Genomic DNA, 11,331 nt, shown 5'->3' on the forward strand with positions numbered 1-11,331 from the left:
ACAAAATGCAAAATGCATTTTTTTTATTGCATTAATTCACATTACGTTTAAATTAATGTCAATTTTAAAAACAGATACAAAAAATAGTATGGAATAACTAATACTATTCCTTCAACTATGGTCATCTGCATCACACTTTTTTTCGTCTTAAAGGCTGATTTGTTTCATCAAGTGGTAATTATTCCAATGAACGATGGCTTTTTTTGATTGAGTTTGTCTTTGAACTAGGTACAACAACATGACCATTAACAGCACATCTTGTATTGAGAATCTTTGCAATGTGCCACCTGTAATTTAACAAGATTGGTTTTAGATGCAGTTGACAATACACGAAATGAATAGTGTGTGTGTGTGTGTGTGTGTGTGTGTGTGTGTGTGTGTGTGTGTGTGTGTGTGTGTGTGTGTGTGTGTGTGTGTGTGTGTGTGTGTGCGCGTGGCACGCGTGTGTGCGTGCAGGAATATCATTTTCAGACAGAAAAAAAGAACAGGGTGATAAGTTATAACACACCCAAAGCCCAGGGCGAGCTCTGAGGTTGAGAGCTAGACAGTACAAGGGATGATTATTAAAGCATTTATTATACCATTATGCAATGTCATGGTAAATGTGGGGACAACATAGAACGTACATCATAGAAATATAGGCTATATACCAAAAGGAAGCTCCTTGGATATAGAAAAACACATAGGCCCAATAGGCTAATCAACAGTACACAGTCCAATAAGTACTAAAATATGTGACCACCACAAGGTTTGACAACATAGCAATAACAGGCAACAGTCTCAGACAAGAGTCCATAAAGAGGACAAACTAAATAATGATGACAAGAAATGTATAAGATTCCAGTAAACAAAATAATACTTAAACCATACAGTAAATCACTGTTTCTCAACATCTGGTCTGGGGACTACCAGGGGTCCAAATTGACACATACAGGTTTGTAACTCAGAGAGGGATTCAGGTTGGGCATTAAAGAAGAGTGGCACCAATACAGAGTTGGCACCAGACCTCAAAAGATTGTGCACCTTTTAGTAAAATATGCCTAAACCTAACCGTAACCTCACAGAACTACTGTAGGCCTACAGTATGCCAATAACCTTAAACTCAAACTAATATAAAAAAAATTGTGGAAATGTTTTGGAAAGGGGGAAAAATATCGTCCAAATGTAGTTGCATTCCACTAATTTGCATGTCAGGCTTGAAAGTATTCTCGTTTTGGTGTCTGGATATCCCTAGCGCTCACTCTTCAAAGCTGCCCAGTTCTAATGGACAAAATGGACCCTTATTGGTCCATGTCTTGGGTAGACAACCCAACCTGGCAGAGATATGCACTCCAAGGAGCACACATGTCTAGTAGAATATTTAGAATATAGGTGTTAAAAATATAATTCTTTAACATGTTCTTTTGGATATCTTTCATCATCGTTTCAATTGAGAAGGTAAAGTTATTTACAATTGTGCTCAAATAAATACAGAGATAACCCTACCTGTGCCTCAGAAAAAGAATTATCTTTGCTAGGACTGGTAATCCCTGGGTTTGTGGAAGTTTTGTTCTGAGGCAGCTCTTCACTGAAGGCTCTCTCCAACACTTTCAGGATAGACTTGTAAGCTACGTCCTTGAAATCCTGACCCATGTAGAAGTACAACACTGGGTTAAGGCAGCTGTTGACAAATGCCAGGCTGACAGCTAAGGGTAACCCAATGTTGACCACATTATCCAGCATTTTACTGTCCTCTCCATGATGTGAAAGGGGGCCCAGCACAGGAAAAAAGCAATGATAACAGCTGCTATGATTTTTAAGGGGTGACCTGATTGGCTGGCCAGCGAGCGATTCTTCCTGAGTCGGTAGATGATGACATAATAGCAGGAGACGATGACAGTGAAAGGGACCACGAATCCCATGATGAAGCGAGTGATGATCATGGCCCCAAGTCGAAACTTCCACAACTGATACGCTGCAGGTTTACTGTCGTCATCGGTCAGTGCAAAATTGTCGAAGCACTCAATGATGTCCTTATCACGGAAGGAGGCCTGCGCGTTCTTAAAAATCCAGTAAGGGGAGCTGAAAACTAAGGCCATTACCCAGACACCCAGACTCACACGAGATGCCTTTCTGACGCTGCGGTGGTTCTTGGCCCACACTGGCCACACCACACATACACATCTGTCAACACTGATGACCATCAGAATGTAGACGCTGGCAAACATGGTGGTGAGGAGAGTGATAAAATTCAGTTTGCACATGAATTTACCAAATGGCCAGCGGAAGTCCATAGCTCTTTCTGTGATGGTCAGGGGCAGGAACGCTGCAACGAGGAAGTCGGCCACGGCGAGGTTGAGGTACCAAACGGTGTTGATGGTTTTCTTCATTTTGAAGCCTGTCACCCAGATGACAACACCGTTCCCCAACACACCGAGCACAAAGACCAGGCTGTAAATGACGAGGGACACGATCTTGAGGGACTTGTAGAGTTCATCCTCCCAGAAAGAGCTGTTTCCACCAGACAGATCCATGGTTTCATTGTAAAAGACAGCAGTTGTAGTCATAATCTCCATCGTCCTAAAAAGTATAATAACAAAACAAAGATTTGTGCTTTGTTTTATCACACCATGTCTTAAGTGTCTGAATTTCATCCTGCATAGCTCAGTAAGACTCCATAAGCATGTCCTGTAAATACAGACAGTTGATGAGTCATTTCACACATCGACATTTATAACCCTTAATTAGAGGAAGCGATATATTTATGTTAAAATACGTGTTGATAGCTCTATATTCCCATAGCAAGTATTGCCTTCAACTGTTAGATAAATATGATATCCCCCCCAAAAAAGAATATATACCTGCATGTATCAATGTGTTGAAGTGATGTCAGCCAGAGAAGTGTTTCTTCAAACTGTGGTCAGTGAATGCTATGAGGAGCTCTTATCTCTGTGAAGGTCTGATAAAGTGTGACATCTATATTTATGTATGTACCGGTATGTGTGCTGCACAGGATTATATCTTTACTGGCAGTTTTTCATTCTGCGGGAGGAAACTGATTGCAAACAGATACAAGAGAGAAGTATAACTATGTCACACAAGCTCTCAATTTGATCATCATCTTCCTGTTTTACCGGTAAATGTGTCCTAGATCATATCACATGGACTAAAAGTAGCAATATAATTACCCAAAGTAATTACACAAATGAATGAATTAAATGTAACTAAAGTGTACAAAATAATCCATGTTTGTCTCACATGAAAAGGAAACAGACCTAATTTATGGATTATTTTACATTTTTAGTAATATCTCAAGTCCACTCTTTTTAGCAGCCATGGGGGACATGATAAAATAGGTGGCGTCTTCTGAAAAAAACCAAGATCATTTCTGAAAAAAGAACATTTTTATGTAATTCTTTTACACGATATTAAAGGGAACATTTCAATTGATGCTAAAAAGCTTTTTAAATTTTGATTTTGGGTGACCCAATAGATAAAAAGATCAGAGGGACCTCAAATCGTCCCAAGGCATGCCAAACTCCTATACGTCATCTCTCAGAGCCAGTGAATGTTTTCAGTGAGTGGTTAGATGTCTGTCAACAGGCCAATTCAATAGCCATTTAAGGTGGTGTCTTTACACTGAAGTCTTCCTCTGAAGGCCACTGTACACAAGGAGGAACCTGCAGCCTGCTATGGCCATATGTGCACACAAGAGGGAGCTCCTCAGTCTGCACTCTGCAGAAGAACAGTGATGTCACTGGAGAAGCCATGTGGAGCTGCTTCAGAGGCTGCTGTAGGAGAATCTGCAGTGTGTTTGATATTTCTCTAATGGTTTATAGTCTGGCTGCTATATGAGAGACCTGTAGAGTTACAGTAAATTGCTGTATATTCATTAAATAATTGCTTGTATTTTTTTTGCTGTGATAGGCCCATAGAGCTAATGCAACCAAGTAGTCAAGTCAGTATGATTTCTGTTAATAATATTGTAAATTTAACTGATTTTACCAACACAAAACAAGGTAAGAACAAGCCGCATTTAATTCAACTTTAATTCATCAGTTTAAGTATAAGTACGACTACTTTTTCCATTGGTTACAATACAGAAATGTAGCTGGATGAAAACAACAAACAGTCTATTCACAATTCAACTCAAACCTTACTGAGGTATATTATCTAGGAAGCAATCGCCAATCTTCAGTTTGCACACTATCAAAACTAATGTGATCTTTTTTACTTCTTATCTACAGTGAAGCAAAGCAGAATCTGATGGTTGTATGAAATAAAAAATAAACAAACTCTAAACCCCAAGATGATTTTAATGTGGCACATTATGCTCACCATTAGTCCTAACAGCAGTGAAGGCTATATACTCTTCCTGGGGTCCAAACATTCACACTCCACAATCGAATTAAAACTTACTTCACCATTACAACAGAACAAAACAACAACAGAAAATGTAAGACTTTGGTCTTCACATAACACTGATTACATGAGCATAACTCTCTGGTGACTGTGGTGAACAACACTCCAAATGATATGCATCCATTTACAAACAAAATGTACATCCAATTACAGACAGTCCAAACATTAAACAAGGTAAGATAACTAAATATAACGTTTTAACGATACATCACTGCCTTGTTTAATACATGAAGCTTAATTTATTGCCTATTCTTATTATAGGCCTAGGTGTCAGGAGCCTCTATTCCAATGTTACTGCTCTATACGTCACATTATCATAGGGGAACATTTTAACAAATACAAAAGTAGTGAAAACACACGTGAGCTTGTATATCGTCGAGCAGAAACCTCTCTTATCCATATTTTACCTTTTTGTGTTTTTTGTGAAAGTACCAGGCCCACAAGCTCGCAAAACAGCATGAAGCCACATGCTTTGAGCTTGTAGATCTGCTATTTTTGAATCCTTGAAAGGGATCAGAAATGAGGTCCAATTGAACTGTAAAATCTGCTCTTTGTCTTTCTCCCTCATGAGGGTATTTTGTTGAATCAAGGTGATAGTCCCTCACCGTGACTGCACTGACCCATCCTGTAGCAGAAATGCCTGGAAAGCTAAACATTTCAATGTGTCATGAAGGTATGCTTATTGGGTGTACATTTGTATTATAGGAACCTAGTATTTTTTATCCCTGGTCTGCACTTGACTTTACATGTAAAACTACTCAGCAAGCCAAGAAGTTCAGAACTACACATACAGTGCAAACTATAATATTAGATGTCAGGGTTATAAAATGAAGGAACGTCTGTCAACATGTGCGATGCTTGAACGTGAACGGACATGTTTGACTCATCAGATGTTTGGATTGACCATCTTTCCCACGAACAGGATGTTGTCAGAGGAGTCAGCGACGAGAACCATGAAGGGACGATCGAACTTCAGTTTGCGGGCGAAAGGTTTCTGCAGGAACCCGAAGAATCTGACTGGAGCAGGAGTAGCTCCAGACTCGTCAACCTCCAGTGTGGCCTGATGCACAACCTGCACATAAATAAACAATCAATGATTAGAATCAGCGATTCTCAGAATTCATTCATTCATTCATTCTTTGGGGGTTCCAGGGCGTCCCCAGTAAAATGAGGAACAGTTTAAACATGTTTAAGCCCTTAGGCTATTATTTTTCTTATGGGGTCACTGGCAGAAAACCTTTTCAAATTGGGTTCACAGCCAAATACATCATCAATTTGGGGTCCCTGACATGAACCAGTGATGTAGTGTAGTGCACATCCCAGTAGTCCATGTGTGAATGTGTCAGAGTGAAACATGAGTCAGTAATCCAAGAATAGAACACAACACATGGGCTTGGTTGAGGAGTCTGATGGCTGCTGGACTGATGGACGGTGTCTGTCCTTTGTTGTGATATAAAAGAAGGGACACATAGAGAGTCATTCCATCATCCTTTGTGACAGCTCTTACCTGGGACACAGCCAGTGTGCGTGAAATGCCACTGAGGTCAGCCTCAGCACCAAACATGTCCGTTATCCCCATCTGACGCAGCACACTATTCAGGTTCATATTACTCTTGATGGTAAACTTGGGAATCAATATACTGTACTTTGGTTCAATGAACCTGAAAAGGAAACATAAAACACTTGGGTAAGTGATATTTTTTTTATTTTGCTATAGAGTGTTTGTTCAGTAACAGGAGTCTATTTTAATACATATGTTCAGGACGGTATAGGGGACAAAGGTTCAGCCAATCAGAAGATAGTACCTTAGTTGTTAGAAAGACTGTGCCTGCCCTCCCATGAATTCTCATGAATTGAGTACAAAAGGACTCCAATGTAAACAAGCCATTGCACTTTCTTGTGGTCTAAATCCTTTTTAGTAGACCTTGTATCTGAACTGTACTGTCCTGTACTATTTCTATGCAAACTTCTAATGAAGTATTCAATCAATGAATCCATCAGCTTCATTGTATAGTGTTCCGGTTCCAATTTTTTTTTAAAAAGGGGGGGGGGGATTTAAACACTTTGGGCATGTCGAGTTCCTAACAGGCCATATTGTGAGTTTGCAGATTGCAGGCTATTTCTGAAGAAATGTTTAAAGAAATTTGCAACAGGGTATATATGCTTTTTCAAATGTAGTTTCAAACCTTTTCTTCATCCCATCGAGCCACTTGACGTAGTGCATGGGGCAGATGTGCTCCTCCAGTGCAGCCAAACCTCTGCCTCTGTCAGGCAGCATCAGCAGCATGGAGTAGGAGTTGCTGAGGGGTAATCGGAGGATGTAGGTGAAGAGCTGCCTGTCATAGTAAACCTGGAACTTGTCCACCATGTTCATCATCTGGACTGGAACCTGCAACAACATCACCATGTGGATCATTAGAAGAGCCAAAGAAAGACCCATGACAGGTTTTTGGGTCCAATGTTGTTTCCGATTTCACACATGACGCCCCAAATTAAACATACCAGTAAATTGCCAGTATTTCAAACAAGTGTGACCACTGACCAGGGTTGCACATTCATGTAATGCATAAGAATAGTAGCATGCTATACAAACATTGGTACAATTAGTGGTTACCTTTGAGACAAGCTAACCAGTAAGACTCCCGAATCGGGAGATAAGCGACCGTCAGGTCACAGCGTGACCTGGCGGTCACGCTGTGGACCTGACGGTGATGTCAGCGAGTTGTGACATCACTTCCTGTACAGGGCGGCTACACGAAATGTGGATAACACTATATATGGAGAGTGACGATTCAAGGCATCTCGGTTAAGTTCTTACCGGACACCACTGCATCGGTTATCTCCATATATGGAGGGATGTGTTGGTTATCTCCATATCTGGAGATTCAACCTTCAACGATTTTGACATCTTGTTACTAATCTGTCGGTAGATAATGCCGGTCTTATATCACAGCCTCCACCTCTCACATCATACGGGCAGCCATAGTTACACCTGGAATGTTGAATCTCCATATATGGAGATAACCTACGCATCACACAAAGTCTGACCTCACCAGCCCATACTTGGGCATGGACGACTTATATCTCCATTTACGGAGATGGCCATATATGGAGATACGATGACATCACAGAGTCCACAGCTGATGATGTGGCGTGATGTCATACAATACACAAACAAGCCCTATATAAAGGGGCAATTCTCAGCAGGGAAGAGAGCATTCCCCACTAGCTGAGTATCTTATCACATCTTGGATGTGATGATAAGCTATAAGCTTAGTTGATCCTGGCGATAAGGTCTGAGTCGAGGAATGCTCTCTTCCCTGGTGAGAATTGCCCCTTTATATAGGGCTTGTTTGTGTATTGTATGACATTGTATGACATCACGCCACATCATCAGCTGTGGACTCTGTGATGTCAGAGTGATATCAGCTGTGGACTCTGACGTCACACGTGTCACGTCACACGTGTGACTCAGGGACGGACTCAGGGACGGACGGACGGACGGCCGGTGGAGGTTTTCATACTAAACTGCGACCTGACGGTCGCAATAAAAAGCCATTTAGTGTGTGTTACCTGGTTTTGCTCATCCACATTAAACACATCCTCCTTGGTCATTCTATGGTCAAACTGAGTCTGCCATTTTCCTGTTTGACATAAAACAAAAGTGAGACGTAACTTAAATGTGTGAAGGTGACTGGCAGGAAACAGTTTCTCAATGCTGGGTCTGGACCATTTTCTGGTCCCAGAGATTAAACAAATGTTATCACATGGGGGTGTGGCCTAATGTATGACATACTGGGGGTCCTTGAAATAGGTTGAGAATCACTGAGTCAGAGATCAACACAGAGATCAACCCACCCTACCCATGGTTCGGTTAACAATCATTACACTGCTAAAATGGAACGCTGATCTAAATTACTGAATCCAGTGGTGTGTTATTTTTGAATAATGACCACTGAACACTGTACCAGACCACTGTCTAATCAGAGCAGAGTCTTATCATTCTGTGTTGCTTGATAGATGTTCTGCCGTATCCAACATGGCAGCCATGTCAACAAACACACAGTGTGTCAGCTAAAACATTGCTGTCAAGAATGTTTCGGAAAACATTTGAAGTGAGCACCGAAAATGAAAGGAATACTGCAAGCAATGAAATCCTTCATTTTGTTGTTACTTTTGGGTCAATGTATTTAAGTAGCTGTGTAATAACCAGGATAATCAATGGGGAGCGGGTCATATTGACAAATAAACCTGTGCAGGGTGATTAGATCCCTCCACTATCATGTCAGAGTCTAATCATCCTGTCTGGGTTTATTTCTCAATAATGATCCCTTGCACAACACCAGTTTAATTTCTGTCTGGTGTATTAAATGACCCAGCTCATGAGATGTCATCTTACCTTTGTAGTATATGTAACTAATGAGATACATGAGGGTGTCATGATCCACATATTTCACTAGTTGATCTATTTTGCCGTGGGTCTTCTCCTCCACATACTTGTTGATGGTTGCAGCGCTCTCTGTGGCATTTCTAAAGCTCACACTCTTCCCGTCTGCCAGGTAGGAGTGCCTGAGGACCTCCAGGAACTCAAGCCGTGGTGTGAACCGATTGCTCACAAACACTGCAGTTCCTGCACTGATGTCTTCTGACGCTCCGGTCAGAAGTCCACGGAAGGCCTGGTTTACGTCAGTTTGGCTCAGCAAGGAGCTGTTGAAGCCCAGACCAGTGAAGAGCTGCTGGTGGGTTTGGCCCCGGGCCCCTACAGACAAGGCTGCCAGGGCCAGGCTGACACTGGAGGGCGAGAAGAAGACGTTCTTGCCTTGGTTGTCCGTCTGATTAGCCAGTTTCCTGTACAGGTTGAAGGCGAAATGTTTGTTTGCCGACGTCACCACGGAGAGGATGTTTGCAGCGTTGTCATCATGTCCTGAAGGTGATGGGTTTGATATTATGAAAAAACAAAAACAAACAGAAGGGCGACATTTTCTCAAGCACTTAAACCCTATATAGGCTATTCTTCCTCATACAACAAGTAGCTACAAGCTCACAACACTTTAGCTTGTATACTGTATCTATTTTGCAAATCTGACCAAAGTTCGGATACCAGGGTTTAATTGCAACCGTCAGGTCGCAAGTTACTATGAAAACGTCCACCGCCTGTCTGTCCATCTGTCACGTCACGCCTTTGGCCCTACTCTTATCTCCACCACTGTTGGCACACTCCTTGGATGGCAAATCACAACCTCCGCCCCTGATTTCTCACATGGCCCTCTTCTAACACCACCATCAGGCTGGACACTGCTCCTACACATTTTGGCCTAAAATCACGCAAAGCCGTACACAGTATCTCTAAGGTCATGTCATCAACATGGATCTGTCCCATTTCCCATATTGGCTACGATTCTTTGCCTTCTAAAGTTTGTGTATGCGACGTGACGGTCGCTTATCTCCCGATTAGGGAGTCTTACTGGTGTGGTTAACATTTAACGTGCATACATCTTTTAATTAGATTGTTGAATTATGATATTGTCAAACATATCAGAGTCTACATTTCTGGGGGAAAGAGTTACCGTAGTCTGACCAGAAGCTGGGATAAAACATATCGCCATCGGCCAAATCCAACCCTGGTCAGCTCTGTTACCTTTATGCCCAGCATAATTTGAACTGGTTCCATGATCGTGTCCTTTATGGTGAAGACCTGTACCCAGACATACCAGCGCTGATAGAATCAACACCCCCACAGCTCCTTGCATCATGGTGACCTGAGGCAAAGGTTCAAAAGGTTCACATCAGTCAATATAGTTCACTCACTGTTAACTAAACAATCCTATCAATCTAGCGCAGCGGTTCTCAAAACATTTTGGGCTCAGGGAACCCCTGTAAATAATGTTTTCATCCATGGCAACTCTGAATTACATTGTTACTTTACAGTACCTTACATTTATCATTTGCCATATTAACACTATCTGTAAATATGAAAATATTTCCTATTTCCCCCTAAAATACAGAATGTCATGAGGAAAACGTATAAATATCTGTGCCATACGATGACAAAATAACCAATTCGAATTAATTGGTTATAACTTAGTTGTAACTGATTTGATTTGATTTTTAAAAGGTAGGTTAGGTGATATTCTTTTTTATATAAAGGTTAAAAGTACTATATTTTGATAGTAATCATGGCTACAGTATAGAGTGTTTGTACGGTAAGTGTGGTCTCTCCACCTCTTTAATGAACAGAAAATAAATGTTCAGATAGGTGACAAAATTAACCTAACCAGCCAATCAGGAGAGAGTTTATCAGCTTACTTTATATAGAGTTACAGTTCCAACATTGTCTGATCATTTCTTTGTGTCATCACTTCCAATGTCACTTGTTTAATCTGTATTCTGACTGAGTTCTCTGTATCCTGAACTGAAAATACATTTCCCTTTTAATTAAGAGCTGGAGAGACATTCTGTTACTTGAGTATCAGAATATAAAGCTTTTTAACACATATTATAGCTAAAGAAAATCACTTGCCCTATTTAATTGAAAGTCAATTATTTTCAGCAGGCAATTAACAGGCAACTAAGACAATTAATTGTAGAGACAAATGAGACAACTTAGCCTAAAGATTTCATAGAAAGACAAGTACAGCAGTACATTACTCACCTTCCTAATGTGAAGACACCTCACCACAGACTGCTGAGAGACAGACAAGGAAGGGAAGACGTCCCCTTAGACTCCCCCCACTCACTCACTGAGAAGAATGCCTCTCAGCTTCAGGCAGATAATCAAGCTAAATGAAAGGACTGCATATGTATGCAACCTTTATATTTACCATCAATGCTGGTTGTCTGCAGCGGTCGAGTTGCCATACAGTACATACCGGTAAGTGTCACAGTATCACAGTATAAATCAGTGTCAAACATATTGATGGATACTTACAT

At 41.1% G+C, this 11,331-nt stretch overlaps 1 protein-coding gene and 1 pseudogene across 2 annotated transcripts; both read right to left on the reverse strand.

The window, feature by feature from the left end:
* Positions 1-1,280: 1,280 nt before the first annotated feature.
* LOC308292884 (chemerin-like receptor 1) lies at positions 1,281-2,513 on the reverse strand (annotated as a pseudogene). The gene is made up of 2 exons: positions 1,486-2,513; positions 1,281-1,313 (listed from the first exon to the last, which is right to left on the reverse strand). The product of its transcript is annotated as a chemerin-like receptor 1 (transcript).
* Positions 2,514-5,287: 2,774 nt separating this feature from the next.
* On the reverse strand, positions 5,288-9,999 carry LOC308292885 (serpin A3-5-like; the record flags this gene model as incomplete). The annotated part of the gene is made up of 6 exons (XM_080735309.1): positions 5,288-5,473; positions 5,909-6,062; positions 6,588-6,790; positions 7,975-8,045; positions 8,801-9,325; positions 9,969-9,999. 6 exons carry the CDS (start codon positions 9,997-9,999, stop codon positions 5,288-5,290), a joined length of 1,170 nt encoding a protein of 389 aa, XP_080591435.1.
* Positions 10,000-11,331: the final 1,332 nt, after the last annotated feature.

Source organism: Nannobrachium achirus, assembly GCF_963921795.1.
Source record: "Nannobrachium achirus genome assembly, chromosome: 10".
In the NCBI taxonomy this organism is placed as follows: Eukaryota; Metazoa; Chordata; class Actinopteri; order Myctophiformes; family Myctophidae; genus Nannobrachium; species Nannobrachium achirus.